The sequence below is a fragment of the Topomyia yanbarensis genome, chromosome 2 (genome assembly GCF_030247195.1).
Source record: "Topomyia yanbarensis strain Yona2022 chromosome 2, ASM3024719v1, whole genome shotgun sequence".
NCBI classification, from domain to species: domain Eukaryota; kingdom Metazoa; phylum Arthropoda; class Insecta; order Diptera; family Culicidae; genus Topomyia; species Topomyia yanbarensis.
Genome location: NC_080671.1, coordinates 152,340,844 through 152,362,693, shown reverse-complemented (window position 1 = coordinate 152,362,693; position 21,850 = coordinate 152,340,844). Strand labels below are relative to the sequence as shown.

The window sequence follows — 21,850 nt, the reverse complement described above, 5'->3', positions numbered from 1 at the left end:
CTGCTTTCACTGATAGTAAAGTATTATGAATGCTCAACTAATATTCCCGCACATCCAGTGCAACGCTGATATACCTATCTAATCGCTCGATGACGATTAATCAATAACCCATAAAATAACCTGATAATCAACCATTTTTGAAAGATTATTAAATCCGGGAAATGTCAATAGCATTATTTGTTAATGATTGAAGAGAGGAAAAGTAAATTTTGACTACGACCGGAACTCAGTGTAAGTTCATCAGGCCAATTCTTGGGAGTCAGTAGCATCGTAGCACAAGCATTGAAATTATCATGCACAAAAATGGTAGATTTGATTTTCATATTGCACTACACCAGTGCGCAGTGGTCAAAATATGCAAATCCACGTTTTTCAATTATTTTGTGGCTGATGAGGCAAATGTCCATCTCATAATTTGGGGCAGCTCGGATATCGATCGTGTTACACCGAATCGATGGAATACTTAAGTAGCGCAAAGCTACATATACTAAATGTAAGAAATCGCCCAAAATTTGGACGATCTCGCAGAGAAGAGGTGTTAGATGTAACTCTCTGCGCTGACAGTATTTCACATGAGTTGGCAAACTGGCTCGTACCTAACGAGCTCGAACCGCCGATATCCGATAATAAGTACAAACGTCTTTGATCATTTAAACGTTTAGATGTAACACCCTCTTCTGGTTCTACTGTGTACTAAGTCGTTACTGATTCGATGTCGTGTGATCAGTGATGTACCGATGGGAAAAATTCCATCTTCCCGGGTTTTTATTTTTGGGTTTTAACCGGGTTTTTTCCCAAATCATTTTAACCCAGACGAAATATGGGTTTTTTCGTTTTATCGAATGTATAATGTTCATTTATTTTTTTTATCCTTTCGGCAATCGCGCTAGTGCACTGAGTGCACGCTGCTCTGAAAATCTAGCGAAATCGTCTTAAGGCACCAGCGGCTGCTCATTCAGTGGGCTATAAGCGCGACTTCCGGAGGGTTAAAGAATCTTGCATTTACATTTGAGAGACCGAAAATAAAAGTCGCAAGGATAAAACATACTTTGTAGAATCCACTCCAGATATCTTAGAATGTAAAAATCGAATATAAACATCAAGCGTAAAAATCGGACAGAGATCCTTGAGCATGACAATCGCTTAGAATATTCTCACAAGAAAAAGTCGGCAAGGATGAACCTCCAGTATAATTCGCTCAGAGGAAATTACGTACAACGTTACATTCAAGATTAAAAGTTGGATAAAGAAAAGTCCTTTGCGAAAACCGGATATACTTTTTTGCGGTTTTTATTCTGTAGGACATAATCGAAAGCTCCTGTCCAATTTTGAAACTTGAAGTTTAAATTCAATTTTCACATTCTAATATATTTAATACGGGTTTTACGAAGCATTTTCTGTTCCTGCGACTTTAATTTCGGTCCATTCCATATTCCAACTGGTTTCATATAATACTGGGAACAATAGTCATTGTTAATCTGTGAAAATTAGAATAATCGTGTGATGCCCAAACTACTTTTATTCTGCTTGTTACTCATTTTAGGGGTTGCTATACTTTTAGCGAAATGAGGTAGGTATTCACACAAAATTAGAAAATACCTATTTAGTTCGGTGAAAAGTGAGTCATATGCAGAATGTGAGTGGCCTTGACATTCGTCATTAGTATGAACCGTAATCAGAACTCTCACAAATCACAATCCGATTTTTGAAGTAGAATACTTCTAACGTTTCAATATAGGGGCCCCATTTCAAAATTTTCTGCCAGAATTTTACCCGATTTTTTAAACGTGAATATCTGCATTTGTACTGAATGAAAAAATAACATTATTACGCTATCTGATTGGAAATATGTACAACAATTTTGTATCCAATTCGGTAGTATGTACAATTACTAAAATAGCAGAAATAATGGATTTTATGAAAGTAGTAATTATCTGATCCATGATTGGTTGGTACAATTCGCTCAAAAAGCAAGCGTTGCTGGGACTGCCTCTTTTTCATCAAAAGAACTGTGACGGGTATAAAAAGAGAGCACACAAGAAAAATTCGTTAGTTTGTGTTCTGACGTTGTAAGTGTAGCAGCTGCTGCGTTTCATATCAGCACATTCTTCTGTGGTAGGTAATAGATACCATGATTGCCGCCAGGCGCTGGTGATTCTAGTCATGAAATGACGTGACAATTTTTGTATTTCAATATCACACTATTGACAAGCAAAAATGAACAGATCTCGAAAACGTGAAAACTCCCATACATCGGTCAATCTATCCCCGGCAGAGCCGTCCATAGGGAGCAGCTTGGTAATTCAAACGAACACGAAAGTTATAAATAAATGTGCCGCGTGCCTGTTTGAATCAGTTGTTGCTCTTTTGCCAGACAAGTAACATCGTGCCTATAGCGTCTCGTACGACAGATTTCAGCACCCAGCACACTACTCTTCTATGAATGACGTCATCATCGACTATTTAAAGAATATCATTCCTCGAGCGACTTCATTCTCCCCTCAAACATCGGGCCGTAAAGAACACCAGTAGCAATCATGCATGTTGACAATGCGCTGCGATAAGTGCTACATTTGATCACTGCTACCGCTGGGGGTGATCCGTGTAACTAGCGCGCGGCTGGAAGAGTTGGCAAACCTCAGTTGAAGCTGACTGCATGTTATTATTGTTAAATTAAAAGCCCTTTTAAGGGCTATAACAATAACAAACAAGAACAAATTGGAATATGTCCAATCAATGATAGCGATAATCCAATTGTGCAGTTTAAATTCGTTATTTGTTGCTTGCGCGTATATTGACAATCTGAAATTTGCAACAATCTGTTATTTGTTTAAATTTATCCTTCCGAAACAATACAAAAATGTGCAGCTACTTAAAATACATTTCCAGGTTGATCCAGTGATTTATTAAAAATAGTCTTTCGGAAACATAATCCAAAATTCTGCAATGTTTCAGAAAATTGGAGGATGTGGCAACACTGCCAGCTAGCGAAAGCCGTACCAAAAAGAATCCGCAAATATTTTTTCGTTATTCTGCATGAAGGCAGTCCTTCCATCATCAGTGCGAAAGTGATAAAAGCCAATGTCACGTTTCAAGTTATCAGTATTTCATATTAGATGCTGAAGAGAAAGGATGTTTCTTTTCATTTCTAAATATTTATCTGGGTGGGCGGGTGGAAGAGATGGCAAACCTTTTTTCGAAGCTGACTAATTGTTCCATTCTGCATGTTATTTTTGTTAAACCAAAAGCCCTTAGTTAGTTTAGTATTTTTCATTCCATAGCACGCGTGTTTGTGTATCCCACAAATAGTCCTTTTCAGGATTCCACCAATGGTCCTTTTCAGGACCCCACATACAAAACAGTTAATTTGAATGATTCCCTTAAAATAGTTCTTTTTAGTAATCCAAATATAAAACATTTCAGAGTTAATGTTAATTAAACCACCGAATATATAAAGATACATATGTTATACTTTCTTCGTTTACGAATCATTTGATTTATGACCAGTTATTTTTCTATCGTGCTTGCAAACATTTGATTTGATAGCAGGTATTTAAAGATAGATGTAAGGTTTTGTTTGTGAGCATCATTAATTTATGTTCCCATTTCACGAATTGAATGAAACATTTTTAGAACTTGAATTTATCACACTACAGGTTATCGATTTTAATTTAAAAATTCAACAATTATCTCTAGTGAAGAATAGCATGCCTGTGTGTAGTTCTGAAACAGTCGATGGCATTAACGGTTTTTAATTTGGCCACGGATAATATTGCTTGCTCATAAAACTGACTGCATTTTCAATGTCATCGTGGTCGTGTCTTGCACACAACACTTATTTTTTTCAGAGCTGAATAAATGGATTGGCGATGGGGTGGTTTGGTGCGAGAACCGCGCTCTCTTGTTCTTTAAATTATATGTGGCGTCAGGTGCTTGTACAGATAAATTCACCCCGACGCGCATTCCAGTGTGCACCGTGGTGAATTTATCTGTGTATTTGTTTCCTCCGGCAAGCCGTAATGCGTACTGGTTGTTTCGTTGTGTAAAGGAGATGGTGTTGGCTTATTGGATACTGATAATATGATTTTCTGTTCATGATTTGATACGAGTTACTTCGGAAAGTTTATTTACGAGTTTATAGAGCATTTTTGCACTACCAGGGGATATTTAAAATACTTGGTCCTCGGAGCAAACTGAGAAAAAGTTTTACGTATCATCATGTTTTAAACTCAGCTAAATAACGGTCCGGAAAACAGATTAATTGTATTCACATTAAGCCCGGCTTATTTTGAGTGCGGCTAAATGACACAATGTGCTTTTTACTTATTTTGTTTGCGAATATCGCGGCTACACAAATGAAAAACTCCATTATTGTGAAAACTTCACTCTAAGATACCTGCTTGGTTAAGGTTCGAGCATATTATTATTTATGAAAACATGGGGTAAAACGCGCCTCCTAAGGAAATATGATCATAGTTTAGCTATAGAACATTAATTGGGAGAATTTAATAAATATAATTCAACCAACATTTCCCCCTGTAATCGCAATCACAACGCTTTGAAAAATGTTCAAAATTTTAATGATTCACAACAACAACGGGACAGAAAGCTCGTTGGACTAACACGTAATTTTGTTTTCTGTTGAGATTTCACAAAAGTGTAGCTTTAAATCGTCTTAGGTTATGCAATTATTAGGTTTTCAAAACAATTGTTCTGTTTTAGATTAGAAAGATGGGTAGGTAATGTCAACGACAAACCGAAATGAAGTAGCATACGTTTTAAATTGTTAATACGAATGCTGCAATTTTTACTAATTTCTGAAAGGCTTTATTAAAATAAGCTATTTCGGTATTTCTAATGGAAATAGAGAAATAACGGTACAAGAATATACGACTCTATACTGTTGCCAAATGATTTGATTCACTCTCATTATATGCTCTTTGCAGGGTTACCATATGAGGATAAATATGTTGGAATATTTTAGGTTTCGATGTACGTGTACATCAGAATATAGTCAAAATTGTAGCATTCGCATTAACATCCTAAAGTGTATTCTACTTCACTCCGGTTATGTCTCCGACATTACCAACCCATCTTTTTTTTCAATTTTCTTAACATGTCCTTCTCGTCTTTGACTGTCTTCTTGCTCTTCCGAAGTTCCCGCTTCATCATTGCCCAGTACTGCTCCACCGGGCGCAGTTCCGGACAGTTTGGCGGATTCATGTCCTTTGGAACAAAATGGACAGGCCTCATACCACTCCAGGACACTTAGATTAGTGGCATGATGACAAATCTGGCCAAAATAGCGGAGCTTCGTCGTGCTGCTGCAAGAACGGAAAAAGGCGCTTCTCGAGGCACTCAGATTTGTAGATCTCGCCATTTACTGTGCCCTTTGTCACGAAAGGCTCACTCCTCAGTCCGCAAGAGCAGATGGCCTGCCAAATGAGATATTTGGAGGCGAACTTCGACATTTTCTTCGTCTTATGGCGTTTTCGTTTTTTCTTGGTGCTACACCGGTGTAGTGCAAAGAAAGAGATAGACTGATTACACCCAAGTTTGAATGAGTGTAGCACCGACTACACCGGTGTAGTGCACTGTCAAAAACGAATATGCCATTAAATTTGTCGTCCACATAAAACTTGCTCTTGCCGGTGAAAAACTCCAGTCCCGGAATTTGCTTAAAATCGGCTTTTAGATACGTTTCGTCGTCCATTACACAGCAGCCATATTTTGTCAGCATCTTCTCGTAGAGCTTCCGTGCCCGAATTTGGGAAGTTATGTACCTTGTATGTATGTAGTCCAGCTCTCTTCTTTGTATTCTGGACGTAGCTCTGCGACATGCCGATCTTTTTAGCCAAATCACGGCTTGAGAGGTTGGGATTTGCTTTAATCATCCGCTTCACCTTTCCCTCCGTCTTTTTGTTCTCCGGTCCCGGTTTTCTTCCAGCTCCTTTGCCGTGGTCCAACGTCAACCGCTCCTGGAACTGCTTCAACACTCTGGAGACGGTTGAATGGTGAATGTTCAACATTTATCCCAACCGCCGGTGCGACAGGTCAGGAAATTCCAGGTGTTTGGAAAGAATTTGTTCTCTCGACTCGCGTTGGTTCACCTCCATTTTCGTTGAATCGAAAAACACGACTTCGAGTTTGACAGCATGTAAACAATACACATCAATGAGAAAGTGTGCAAAATTTCGTTGATTTTTACCCAATGGTAAAAAAGTTATGTCCTGTTGAATGTGTCGCAATAATTTCGTGTTCGCCCTTTAGGTGTCTTGAAATATGTAAAACAAAACGCTTCATTCAATTTATTTTTCTTCGAAATATATTTTTGCTCGGGATTCCTATGTAACTAATGTTACATTGTGACCTGTGATTTCTTAGGTCACAATATCGTCGCTTTGGTCACTGAGCCCAGCTTGTATATATTTGTAAATATTATTTTTTTTGTCGTATAAATAAATAACAGTGTACGGTCTATCTCTATATATTTGACGACGCCTGTTCTTTGTTTATACTTTGAAATTATTGTTCGTAAATGTCTAAGTAGAATTTAAACGTCAAACCGTTACTACTCCGTGCTTGCATGTTTGAGTCGCGTTTAAGTTCTGCTTAATAGCCCAGGTTGGTGTCAAATGTAGGTTTCGTTATTTTCATTGTTCTGTTCAGAGATATATTTACTTATTTATTTATTTCAATATTTATTTGCTTATTTATTGTTTTATTTATTTATTTATTTATTTATTTATTTATTTATATTTGTTATTTATTTTGCTTGTTTATTTATTAATCATTTTGTTATTATATTCGTTATAATTGTTTATTATAAAAAAAATCAAGGAAACAAGTACCGCACGTTTAGCATGTCAATACATTGTACTTAAATTTGAGCATATTTCGTGACACCAACCAAAACGATAACATGTTTGTAAACGTCAACCATCATCATTCTGTCATCGCATCATCACCGTCATCAATTGCGTGGTGGCAGGATGCGAGGAGGCGCGGAGGGTATGTGTTGGAATGTGAACAGAGCAATGATAAAATGTACCGCGAAATCTTAATGCGGTCTCTAATAGTTAACCGGCCCGGAGGAGTGAAGACTAGCAGCAGCGAGTCACTAGATACTCGACCGCGCGTTTCCATCGTAAGAAAAGTCTTGTGATATAAGCTGATCCGTAGGATCTTGTTTTCGTCGTTCAGAACCACCACACGAACGTTAAGGTTCTGTCCGGCCAGTCGAGTGGGATAAGTGTGGTTACCGGTTTCTGTGTAGTGTACTAGTACGACGCGAGTGCAAGAACGGTCAGTGATTGGCAAGATTTTTACGCCATTGTAGAGGCCAGTACCCAAGTACCGGAGGGTAGGCTCTACTAGACCGAAAACGCTGTAAATCCCACTCGACTTAGTGTTAGACACTCGTGTAGAAGATAAAGTGCGCATTGTACCACTCTCCGGGCCCAAAAGTGAAACGCAGGCCTCCGCTACAAATAGGCCGAGTTGCTGCTTCTTCAGGAGTCCCCCGTCGCTATCGTCCGTACGTTACTGCACCACCGTCGAAGCCCGCGCCTCATCGAGCCAGCTGCAAGTCGACCAACGTCATCACGATCGCAACGGTATCGATAGAAGAAAGTTTTCGTCGAATAAAAAAAGCAAGTAATAAATTTGTTTGTTTTTATTAATAGCCCTTCTGGCTCAAGTCAAGAAATCAAAAAAAAAATAGTAGTGTTAAATAAAAAGTGTATGGTCTGTATATACAAGTTGTGTCGTCCATTTTGTTTACAGTGCATTCCTTTAGGTACTTGTTTCCGCCGAAAATTAATCACAATTCGCTCAGTGACCATAGTGTGGGAAGAAAAGTCCGTCCCAGTGTGAATTTCTCCAGGAGACAATAGTGAAACGACCCTAATAGCTGGTGAGTACTGTGTGGCCCCACCACCACAAGTAAACGTTACAAACCGATACGTAACAACATTCAAAATTCTATCATTGTTCTATGGATTCTTCGAACAATTTTAGCTCAATTTGATTTGTTTTAGTTTTTAGTTTCCATAAAAATTGCGAGTTTAATTCATTCAGCAAAATCATTTCATGCAATCTCATTTTTTTGGGATGCGAGAAAATGTTTGGAAACAGCAGGGTGTTATCTGTTTTAGGGGTTGTTTACTTGATCAAAGTAGCTATTCTGTTATAGGAAATGAGAAATTTTAAAGTGCACTTTATCAAGTATTTCGATTTGATTAGTCGACGAAAAAAAGAATCTAAATACATCATATAAAGGTAAAATGGTCTGAGAAATCCAAAATTTATATAATTTTGAGCAAGATAGGGTTTGGAAAAGAATCCCGAGCAAAGAAAAGCTCTATTAACATAAAATATAAACAAAATGATATTGTTTAGCGGATTTGTAGAAATGTAGAAAGCGAAAGTATTCAAAATTGCAACCAATTTTGGAAGATTAAGGGTTTATATAAAAAGTTGTGGCGAAAAAGTGAGATAAGTTCGTGATTTTTTTTAAAGTGTTTAATGCAAATTTTATTTGAAAAAGTGAAAAATAGTTAATTGGTGGTACTATCGAAGATAAAAAAAACCAAGTTGAATTAAAAAAAATCAAGGCTGTCGGAGTTATGGCCCATCCCCCGTAGCGTGTTTTTCTACAGAGCTTTGCGGTGAATGCTCTCCAAGCCGAACCGCTTAACTGAAATCCAACAACTAAAAAGATTATTGAAGAAACATATATTATGATGTACTTGAACGGATCGGTTACTCAATAGAAAATTGTTTTATTGCAAAAAAAAACATGCTGGCATTGAGTTTTGTGGTGTTCAAAGTTTTAAACAAAAATTCATCACAGAGAACCGAAATTTTGTTAATGAAAAACCGTTCAAGTAGACAAGAATGTAAATACAAACAATTCAACAAAAAATTATGAAGATCGGATGAATAATTTTTGAGATATCACGTTCACCGCAACGGTACTTTTCAAAAAATTTATTCCGAGATAATTGCGTTTAAAGTTTTGTGTTAACTTTGCTCGTGGAAGAATCAGCTCGCCACAAATGGCTGTAATTTGAAATATAGTGCTCCGATCTTGATGAAATTTTGCACAGATACTCTCAAAAGCACGTACTTCAGAATATTCAATAATTTTTTTCCGATTTTTTTGAGTTTCAACTTTGTATAACCCCTTAATTCACAAAGACAGTTTTATTTCACTTACCATTGAAGTAGGAAGCAGATATTAGGTCAATGTTGTTATAACATATGAAAGGCTGACGTTTTGCATTTTTTACGGGAAATGGAAAAACTTCCACATTTATAAATTAACATTGTTTATATTGTAAAAATACATTATTTTAGGGACCATCCATAAATGACGTAGCATTTTTTGAGTGATTTTTAATACCCCCTCCCTCATCGTAGTATTTCGTCACAAACCTCTAAATATCCACGTAGAGGTAATTACGTAGCTTGATGGTATCTCCCCCCCCACTTGTCACTGTATTTTTGCCTTTCTCATACAACGAAAGGCTATGCAATCACTGTAAAAATCGACTTTTTAACCGAGGCCCGGAGGGCCGAGTGTCATACACCATTCGATTCAGTTCGTCGAGATCGGCAAATGTCTGTGTGTGTATGTATGTGTGTGTATGTGTGTGTGTCATTTAAACTCACACAATTTTCTCACAGATGGCTGAACCGATTTTCGCAAACTTAGTTTCATCTGAAAGGTATAACGCTCCCATAAGCTGCTATTGAATTTTTAGTCGATCCGACTTCCGGTTCGGGAGTTACGGGTTGAAGAGTGCGGTCACACAGCAAATTCCCATATAAACTGGTACCACCATGATGTTTAAATGATGTAAAACATATTAAAATTGATGTAACATTACTCTAGTTTGCTGGTCTGGATCACTAATGATCAATTAAAGCAGCTTTGACCACATTGGCCACCTATGACGGTTCATGATGTCCCCGGGGAACCCGCCAAGTTCCTAAGCTAATATCACACCCATTCCCCAACGAATTCTCTACCGATTTTAACAAACTTGATTTCAAATGAAAGATTCAGTAATATCATTGACTGCTGCTGAATTTCATTCGGTTCTGACTCTTGCTTCCGGAGTTACAGGGGTGTTAGTAAGGATACACTGGAATTTCCCATATAAATCGGTACAATTGTAATACCTCAGAGGCTAAAAACTATTGAAATGGTCATCAAATTGCTTCTAATCGCAGATCTAGATCACTGATTGCCAATCAAACATTCTTTGAATATATTGTGCACTATCGACGATTCCGGAAGTCCGGAATTCCGGACATATTCTACAATTAAAGTCACATCTGTTCTTCGGTGATGACTGAACCGATTTTCTCAAACAAAGTCTCAAATGGAAGGCAAAATATGCAGTTGAGTATTGTGTCGCTGCCCCTCCCCCACGCCTTGCCCTTACACCTCCCTCCTTCATCACTCTCCTCCGCTTGGACCATCCTCACGCCCGCATTTCCTTCATCCACCCCATATACCGAAATAAGATGAAGGATTTCTGACGCATCCTCCACTCACACTCTACTCACCCCCCATTCTCTCCACTTTCAAACCCATTCCACCAACATTTCAAAATATAATCACATGAAGATAACATTGAACTCATGCTGATTAAGCTAATTAAATATTACTCTTTTGCCTTTCTCATATAGAAAGGTTACGCAATTGCTCCAAAAACCGATTTTCCAACCAAGGCCTGGAGGGCCGAGTCTCATATAACATTCGACTCAGTTCGCCGAGATCGCAAAATATCTGTGTGTATGTATGTGTGTGTATGTGCGGATTTGTTAACAAAATGTTCACATCGGTTTCTCGGAGATGGCTGAACCGATTTTTACAAACTAAGATTCAAATGAAAGGTATAATATTCCCATAGGTTGCTTTTGAATTTCATTTTCAACCGACATCTTGTTCCGGATTACGAGTTGAAGAGTATGGTTACAAAACAAAATTTGTTGATTTGTCCACATCGGTTTCTCGGAATTTTCTGAACCGATTTTGACAAACTTGATTTTAAATGAAAGGTCCATTAGCTGCTGTTGAATTTTGTGTGGATCTGAGTTCTGGTTCCTGAATTACAGGGTGATACGTACGATCAAGCAGCAAATCCCGATTTTAACGAATTCTGCGATGAATGTAAAAAGGTGATTTTTTTCCAAAATGTAAACACAACTGTTGAATTTGTAGATCTAGGTCACCAACAGTCATTCAAAGTCTGTTTGGCCACACTGACCACCATCGACGGATCCGGAAGCATCCAAATTCAGAATAACGGTTATATTGGTTTCTCTAAAATGGCTAGACCGATTTTATCCACTTAGTCTCAAATGAAAGGTGTTCCGTCCCCGGAAACCGATATTAAATTCCATCTCCATCCGACTTCCGGTTCCGGTGTTACGGGTTGTGGAGTGCGATCACATAGAAAACTCCGATTCAAACCGATACCGCGATGAATGCAAAAAGGTGCTCTTATGTATACTTACCAAGTGTAATAAGAATGAAAGACATTTCCATAATGTTATATTGTACGAACCAGCTATTAAATCATAGTCTGGAGAAATGAGAAAGGCACAATTGCACCTCTAGGTGGATTAAAACAGGTTTTTTTTTAAATAATAAACGATGTTAGGTATTCCTCATTAAAAAAGCTACGTAGCATGACATGACCCCCTACCCCCTTTTCGTAGTTCGAGGGGATAAACCCAGGGGTAGGTACCCAAAAGTCCACGTCCAAAAGGGGCTAATCCACAATTCACACGTCCTTACCTTATCTTTCATTTTAGAGTTATGGTGTCTTTGGCAAAGTTGTTGTGTGACATACAGCGCTTTATTTGATCATTTCGTATTAGTTCGGAATACAATCGTTAGGGCGGCGCTGTTGTCAACTTTTTAATGGAATGAGATATAAAGATAGTGTCTACGGCAAAGTTGTATGTCAGGTAACCATGAGTATATCTTCTGAAGACACTAACTTTGTAGGTCCTACAGGTTTGGAAGCATGGATTTTTTTTGAAAACATAATATGTAAGTAAATGTTTTAACTAAAACCTTCTCTATTTCGAAACATACAGGACCTACAAAGTTTGCATCTTCAAAAGATATGTTTAAAATGATACAACTTTCTCGAAGACACCACATTTCTATCTCGTTTCATGAAAAAAGTTGATAACAGCGCTGCCCTAGTGACCGAATTCCGAACTAATATGATTCAACTAAATAAAGCGGTAAGTGCCGTACAGCAACACTTCCGAAGATACCATAACTCTATAACGAAAGATAATAATTGATTCCACGTTTTACATTTCTTATAAAAGAAATGTATAGAATTCGCTCAAACTTTCGAGATTTTTTCCGAGGACCGGAGAGCCGAGTCTTATATACCAATCGACTCAGCTCAACGATTTGGGACAATGTCTGTGTGTGTGTGTGTGTGTGTGTGTAACGGATAAATTCTCATTCGTGTTTCTCAGCAATGGCTGAACCGAACTTATCCAAACCAATTCTAAATGAAAGAACTAAAAAACAGTAGGAACGCTATTAATTTGTTTTTGATTCTGATGTTTAGTTTCCAAGATATGAATATTTGAATGCGTAAAAATGGCGTTTTTTGCAGTTTTTTTAAATTATCTGCCGAAATTGACAATATAGATTGACAATTCATATGTTTTTTGACAGCTTCAACGAATACCTTTCGAACAAGCTATAGATTGTTGAAATCGGACAATTGTCAAAAGAGATATTTAACATTAAATGCGGACGAAAGATTTTTATCATTTCCCATTGCCAGAAATATGACCAAAAACATGTAATCTATTATTAACGCCAAAACGGCTTATTTTAGGTCAATAGTATCTTCGGAGAATTCAATAAAGGTAATATGCCCTTTCTTTTGGTATTGTGCTTTTGCTGATTAATCCTCCTATGAGCGAGATATTTTCACAAATTTTCTTGGAAGTGATTATATCGAAATGATGTCTTCAGCAAATTTGTACCTCTTACTTTTGCGAATAACTTTACTGAAGACTTCAAATATCTATTTTGGATACTTTAAAAGTTATGGCTTGTTGCTTGTGGATTACTCTTTGTCGCCTTCTTATTGTATATATAGTAATAATCCTATGAAATAAGCTAAACATTATTTCGATAAAACGAATTTTGTATTTCATTTTACTATCTACAACCGCTAGAAATAATCACCGAACACTTCCAAGTTGTCTGGAAGGAACTTGATAACTTATAAGTACAAAAATGTTCATTTGTGCGAACCTTCTGATTGCAATTTTTCTAACTTATAACCATCGGATCGATTTGAAACATATCGGAAAATGAAAAGCGAAATAAATAACTCCAAGCAACGGCGTAGCCAAGACAAGGTTTTGGGGTTTAACACCATACAACCCCCCCCCCCACCACACCAAAAAAAAATTATTGGATTGAAGTTGAAAATTTATTGATGCAGACTGGTTTAATTTAATATTACAATAACAATTATCTGATCCGTAGATTGATAACCTGTTGTTGTAAACGTCATGAAGACTTTTGATAAATTGTCGGAATGGGGTCCTGATATGTAACTGATCTATTGGTCTTGATTTCACAGTTGTCTAATAGCATCAATATCAAATTCCTGCCTGAAAACATTCCAATAGAAAATTCCAGAGTTCTGTAATCAATCATAATCCTCAGATTTATTTTCAAACTGAGCTCGTTTTTGTAGAAATGTACTGTAATAAGGGTCTTTATTTAATAGGAAGCGAAGTTAAAATTGATTTAATGTCTATGAAACATAGAACTGCTCACCAAAAAAATGTATAACTTTCAACATTTGCTAAAAATGTTTTTGCCTTTCTCATTCACTCTAAAATTCGTCAATCTAAAATTCGTCAATCCCGACCCGGAGAGCCGAGTGTCATATGCCAATCGATTGAGTTCGTCGAGATCGGAAAATGTCTGTGTGTGTATGTACGTGTGTGTATGTGTGTATGTGGAAAAATGTGACCTCTGTTTCTCAGAGATGGCTGGACCGATTTGCACAAAGTTAGTCTCAAATGAAAGGTACAACCTTCCCATCGGCTACTATTGAATTTTTATTGATTGAACTTCCGATTCCGGAGTTATGAGTTAAAGAGTGCAATCACACAGCAAATTCCCATATAAACGGAAATGAAAAATTTTCAAAATCAAATTTGTATTTTTGATGCCAAATGACTTTAAAATGCATGAAACATTGAGATGTTTGACAAAAATTGACTTCTTTGGACTTTGGTACATTTTTGTTGTATGACCAATTATATGTATAGGTAAAATATTCAAAAACAGTAATTTAAGGTCAAGATAGTATCATTTTGAAACCGCCAATTTCAGAGGTTTAGTATCTTCATTTGATAAAATAATTTTGACGGTATATCGTCCAAGAAGTATTTATGGTGAATTTTCTCAGGTTAATATTCATGACCACAACAAATTCGCTAAAGACACGAACTCTGTTACTATTTTCTGAAAAATTAATTCTGCATAATTTTAAAACTTCAAAAATTACGGTTTCGGAATTATGCCGTTTGGACAGTAAGATCGATTTTCACCAAACCCCCACCAAACCGAATTTCTGGCTACGCCGCTGACTTCAAGTAAGTAGAAACAAAGTCGTTCTACACTTGTTCAGAAGAAACTTCTTCAAATGCTGAATATCTATTATAATACATTGAAACCCCGATTTTATCAGCCAAATATGAACATATGTTTGATGGGCTCTAGCAGACGAACAAGACTGAATTCGAGTAAATCCTTTCTTGAGCATGTTTTCCTTATCATGAAGATGGAAATATGCAAAAATAAAAAGTGCATCATAATCAGAAATAGCTATCAGACTACATCAAGGGACGGGAAGAATATTTTAACAGCTTCAGTTTATTATAAAGAAAAAAATGCCCGATTTAGTCAATGTCCCCATTTTGTCAGCCTAAAATACACCATGAGACTGATAAAAATGGGTCTTTATTGTATGTATTATTCACTGTGTTTCACATTAATAGGTACATTTAATTTTTGGAGATTTTTTAATTGCATCGAACTACAACAATTTTTAGGTAGTTTTCAAGGGGTTATTTTATAGACTTCTTCCAAAATTTGGCGAACCTATTCCGTATAACAAATAATTGGTATACTTCAGGGTTGTTGTTGCAGATAGAGAAAATACTGAAATTTTTAGCTTTTTTCCTACACAATATTACGAAAGTTTATTAAACGATTTTTCCTAATAAGTTTGTGAAAATTATAAACTATTTGAAATTTTTTAATAGTTTTATTTTTTATTTAACCGTGATTTTTTAATAAATAGTGACCATCGCTTCACAACGTAGTCTATTTTTCATGGCTTGCGGTGAGCACGATCTCTCGAATTGCTGAACTGAAAATAATGGAATTGAAATTAATTTTTAGTATTCTTTACAGATTTAACTCGCCGCGCAGATAGCTGAATTAGACCCGCTGGTGCCCTAAGACGATTTCGCTAGATTTTCAGAGCACTGTGCACCCAGTGCATTAACGCAAGTGACGGAAGGTTATCGAAAAGATTCGTGAAAATGAAAATTTCAGTAATGATGATGATTTTTCCAAACGGTTCGTTTTCGAGAGGTTTTTATTTGTTCTTTGACATTAGGATTAGCGATAATAATTCAAATCATATAACTACTGGGAAGTCTCCTGTAGAAAAAGTCGATGTCGAAGTAAAATTTGGAACTATGCACGCATGCACTTCAGAGATAGCGTGATATCAGGAGGTGCGATTTCATTTCAACGCTTTTTTGTGAAAAGGGTGATACTTACAAATGTAAACATAAGGCTTTTTTCATACATGCGAATGAGGGCTTTGAAAGGCAGCAAATTAATCAAAAATTTGGATTCTACGATATTGCTTTCTTAAACTACAGCAAAAAATACAATGGGCGAAACTGTATTTTTGTTTGTTTATTTAAAGTTTCGCCTTCCACGCTCCATGCAAACAAACAGGGCGATACTTTTTTTGCTAGCAGTTTAGAGGCGAAACTATTATTTTCGTATTTTTTTAGGATTATCAAGCTAATACCAGCTGTAAATAGTAACAATGATCGCTATTGAAAAAACACGGACGAAATCGGTGATGCAGAACGGTAGTTATTGTAAAAAAACGTAAGGGCGATACTTCAATGCTGATAGGTGGGACCGAAAAAGTAAACAATCGTCAAAGGGGTGATACTATCATTTTGTCAATTTCAATAGCAAAAACATTTTAATTTAATAATTTCAAATACTTCATGAAGTTTTGGGTTTCGATCACTGAATCATGCAATCTAGGATGTAAAAAACACAATAGTTCTTAAATAGGAAATAAAACCAAGTCTGGAAATATTCACTGTTGATTTTCTTTGAATGGTATCACTGCTAGTATCGCCCTTTTCAAGAAAAAGCGTTGATTTCTTAGTTCTCAGTCGCGTTGGAAATTTGAGTAAAGTATAAATTTCAAATCGATTCAAAAAAATGTCCATTTTTTTGGCTCAGTACAATATATAACCCCTTTAGGAAAATTCAGTTTTCCCACCACAATTGAGATATTTTATTAACAGAGAATTAGCAATAATTCGTTTGTATGTCTATTTTATGGGCCATTTTTTCGCTTTCCCATTGTTTTGGTTTGAGATTTCTAGCACTGATGCTGTCCTATGCTGATTTGAGCGATTCTCTGAGTCCTGTCACTATCCCATGTAGTATGTGTTATCAAAAACATCGCGAAGCATCAAGTTCTAAATGTTCTCAAACGATATAATATCCGAAGAGAGTGATAAGAGTTATAAGAAATGTCTCATCACACTGTTAGGTGGATTAAAAGCGTTTTTAACCGGCAGCTAAATTTGGCCGTTCTAGAGTATGAATTATGCCTGAGAAAATATAAATTATGGCTCTATTATTTACCCAAATAAATATAATACCACATAAACATAGACAAATTTGCAGTTGGTACACCAATCACATGTTAATTTCAATGTAACTTTTTCTTGTCGATCGGGCCACAATTGCAACTACTTTCGTAAGGGGAGGCATTGAATGAAAAAAAAAAACTCGAAACCACTGCTCTAATCAAATAGTAGAGTAGATTGGGGTCAAGTAGGTCAGTTTTCTTTGGCGAGCTCGAGACATTATTTTTGCGCTGATTTTGACAAACAAGCATGCGTTCGAAAGGATATACATCTGGCAAAGTTTTGGCAATAATGGTTTTATGTGTGGCTAAATATTTTTCAAGTAAAATCCAATAAGCCGAAGGTACTTAGGTCACAATATTCTAGGTTAAATTAACCCTCAAAAAGGCAAGCGGGTCTCAGAGGCCCGGCACGTTACATTTTTTTAGTTACAAAAAAATGTGTATGCAGTATAAGCTTGGGCATGGAAATTTTGATAAGTAGCTTTGAAATCTATAACAAAAATAAAGAATTGTTATATTTTCATCTATGGAGTGATGCGCAGCTATGTTTGAATTTTTTACATGCACAAAAAGGCAAGCCAGGCCTTGCAGGCCCGGTGTGCATGCAATATTTACTAAGAATACCACGAGTTTTATATAATATTTATCTGAAAAAAAAAAACATTTTGATGAGTTCATCTTCATATTAGCAGGAATTTTTTCATGTTTTGATTGATTTTATCTTTTTACCTTTTCTTAAAAGAAAAAAATCTTGAAAGTTTGTGCGAATTCTATACATTTCTTTTATAAGAAATGTAAAAATAGCATACGATAATGACGTGTGTCATATTTTTTTGGGTAAATACTTTCATTTCACCCACTGTGGTCTACTTGACAATTATTTGGATACAACATAACCTAACTCTGTCGTTATTGTCTATTTTTGTTGTCTATTCTTTGTGTTATAGTTGTCGTAATTATTCAAATTGTAGGATCTGTAAATGAAACGACTTGTTTATATGAGTGACTAGCAATCAATGATTTATTCTTCTTTTTAATACATGGGTATGCGTGTGTGACGCTTTCCTATCTCTATTACGGGGGGATATTCAATGGTAATAAAGGAGCTATGACATTTAGTAATTACTATTATGTTTTATCGTCACAGGATCTAAAAGCAACAAAAATTGAAATGGCTATAAGACGATATGCCCATGTTTTCAATCGTCTCAAAGAATCTAAAATAATGGAATAAATTCGAGTAAACTCCGGTTATGCATCAGAAGAAATCAATAGCAACCCAGAAACATTTATTGGTCGTGTTCAAACGAAATGGAGCTCAGAACCAATCGACAGTCAACGTGATCTTCCGAGTACTCACCTTTTGGAAAAATTGACCTTTTTACATCCATCGCCTTATACGCTGAAATCGCGATTTGCTGCGTGTTCGTACTCATCCTCCCGTAATTCCGGAACCGGAAGTCGGATCAATTAGAAATTCAACAGCAGCCAATGGGAATGCTGTACCTTTCATTTGAAATCAAGTTTGTAAAAATCGGTAAAGAATTCGCTGAGAAATAGGTATGACATTATCTTAGGAACTTGTGAAGTTCCCCCGGGGCATCAAGAACCGCCGTAGCTGGCCAATGTGGTCGAAGTGCCTTCGGTGGGTCATTAATGATCTAGACATGCAAATCCAAGTAATGTTGCACATATTTTAATATATATTGCATCATTTGGACATCATGGTGGTATCAGTTTCTGTGGAAATTTGCTGTGTGATTGTACTCTTCAACACGTAACTCCAGAACCGAAAGTCGGATCAATAAAAAAATCAATAGCGACCGATGGGAAGGCTGTACCTTTCATTTGAGACTAAATTTGTACAAATCGGTCCAGCCACCTCTGAGAAAAATCGGTGAGATTGTTTGCCACACACATACATCCGTACATACACACACACATACACACACACACACATACAGACATTTTACGATCTCGACGAACTGAGTCGAATGGTATAAGAGATTTGGCCCTGCGGGTCTCGGTTAAAAAGTCGAAATTTCGACCGATTGCATAACCTTTCTATACGAGAACGGCAAAAAGTACCTTGAATTTAGACGGGCCTGAGAGGCCCGGCTTGCCCTTTAATGTTAGGATTTTAGCTTGCCTTCACAAGGGTTAAACAATGGACACAGCTAGAAAATCACCGATTTAACTTTTATTTGAAGAGTGATAATACTGCAGATTATTTAAATATTAAATTGACGTCATTCAGGCAAGAAAATGAGAAGTGGCAAATGATGTGAAAAATCATGCAACAGAGAAAGGGAACGTTGAAAAAATATGTTGTTTCGGCAGCTGCGTCTGGCTTTGCACTTGCGAATGACTTCTTCAGGGTCCTCGTCGTCGCCAGGGTGTGGAACTGAAGTTGTTCATTCCGCCTCACGTGGTTAGTTGGCTGTGAGACGATCAGTTGTGACCTATAGTGCCCCAAACGACTGACTTATCGTTCCCCCACGCGTATGTATCAAGTTGATGTCCGTATTTTTTGTTTTCAAAAAACGAAAACATCGAAAAACCAACACACAACAACACGTGTTCAGCATTAATTTTTACGTAAGAAAAAACTCACTTTACATTTTATACATTGATTAAATGTACTGTTCAGAGGTCGAATGACAATGTGTTTTCTCAGAACAACACGCGAAAACATAAATGGTAACAGCCGAAATGACAGTCGTCAACGTTATTCTATACCGTGTATCCAATTCACACAGGATGAGCGACCTCTGCAATAACATAGCAAAGATAATGCCCTATAACTATTTGACCCCATTTTACTCTACCCAGTATACCTGCGTCGACACCTCCGAGCTCTTCGCACTTCCTTAGAAACACTTTCGATCTTAAAAAACATACTAGTTCAAGTACATTTTAAACCTATGTGAGACGCAATGCTGAAGAGCCAAATAAAAATACCGAACCGGTTTCGGATTGTTTTCAGTCATTCCCGAACCTGCTCGACAAGTGAACAATTTACCGCAGTACTCCTGTGGACGTTTCCAGAGCGCAATGGGATCGCTACTTCGTTGCGTACTGCTCGTGCTACTGCTGTGCCTGCTGGTTCAAGGTAATTCCATTTTAATGCATATACTCCCGGGTCAATGAAGTTGAACTCTTTTTTTTGTGTGTACCGCAGGCCAACGAATATCGGAAGCAAGTGAGTATAAGTGTAAATGCTTCGATTGAACTCAACATTTTATCAACTTGTTCTCCTATCATCATCCAGAGTGTTCCGAGTATCGCAGTCAAACCATTTCGATTGCATCCATCATTCCGTTGACGCTGAATCCGAAACCGATCACGTATCGAAATTTCAACTGTTCCAAAACTGTAGATCTCATAGTAGGTGGTGAATCGGCTAAGCCGGCTGAGTTTCCTCATCAAGCCCTCCTTGGGTGGCAGAAGGAAGATAATCCGGATCAGTTTGACTTTCGCTGTGGAGGTTCATTGATCAGTGATCGTTACGTGCTCACGGCTGCACATTGTTTCAAGGACACTGATCCGTTAATTGTACGCTTGGGAGAATACAACTTGCAGAATGATTACGACAATCAGCTAGATGTGGATATTGAGTCAATTGTTAGACACCCGTCGCATAGTTTCCGCAGTTCCTACCATGATATCGCTTTAGTGAAACTGAAGGAGCCGGTTCGGTTTTCCAAAATCATTCGCCCGGCATGTCTGTGGACGGGATTACAGGTGAACGTCTCATCGGTGATAGCAACCGGATTTGGCCTGACAGAATTTGGTTACTGCGTAGTATTATTTCCGAGACCGTGAGTGGCCTATAATGTTGTTTGATTTCAGGTGGCCAAGGCTCGGAGATTTTGCGGAAGGTCATGTTGGACTTTTTGGAGATAAAAGAATGCGAGGATCAGTTTGTTGGATCGAGAAGCTTCAAACGAGGAATCATTGATGAGCAGTTATGTGTTGGAAGCATTCGTGGTGGAAAGGATACATGTCAGGGTGATTCAGGAGGGCCAATTCAGGTGATAACTGAACCTAAGGGGTGCACATATCACGTCCTCGGAGTAACATCTACCGGATCGGCCTGTGGAGTGGGACAGTCGCCATCAATTTATACCAGAGTGGCAAGCTACGTCGACTGGATTGAGGGAATCGTGTGGAAGTGAACATTTGTAAATGATCATAATAAATAAACAAGCTTCAGCTTTGTTAAAATCCGATTATTATGCTTTATACTGCCGCCATATGCAAATACGGGGTTTTTATGCAAATCAAAAAGATCATGTTTTCTGTGAAAGAGCCAGTTTTCAAAAAACTGTCACTGTTCTATGCGAGTAGTGCAGTGAGCAAGGGTCACTTTTTGGCAATTATTTCAATTATTTCTTGTTTCGTAAATTGGGACATGGCTGTATGTCCCATTTTAGAATTAAGGTCCGTTGTGGAAAATGCGTTGGGAATCATGCGGATGATTCTTGTGGAAGGGATGTTGAAAAGTGTCTCTACTGTGGGGTTCACTGCGAAATGTCCCCTCCTTTAGATAGCAAATTTATCGAACAAGGGCACAAATTCATTCACTGTTCTACAGTGGAACTGCAGAAGCATTATCCCGAAAAGCGATTCCTTTAAAATCTTACTAAATAACTTGAATTGCGATGCATTTGCACTATGCGAGACATTGCTCACTTCAGGAATTCACCTAGACTTCCACGATTTTAATATTATTCGCTTGGATCGAGAAGACTCTTACGGAGGAGTATATTTGGGGTTCAAAATGTGCTATTCTTTCAAACGAATCGACCTCCCCTCGACACCAGGCATTGAAGTTGTCGCTTGCC

At 37.4% G+C, this 21,850-nt stretch overlaps 1 protein-coding gene across 1 annotated transcript; it reads left to right on the top strand.

The window, feature by feature from the left end:
- Window positions 1-17,931: 17,931 nt before the first annotated feature.
- Window positions 17,932-21,235, top strand: LOC131679845 (serine protease snake-like; the record flags this gene model as incomplete). Its single annotated transcript, XM_058960594.1, has 5 exons — window positions 17,932-17,979; window positions 19,965-20,115; window positions 20,185-20,205; window positions 20,275-20,796; window positions 20,856-21,235. Coding segments are annotated over 5 exons (1,068 nt in total), but the record flags the coding sequence as incomplete, so codon positions are not given.
- Window positions 21,236-21,850: the final 615 nt, after the last annotated feature.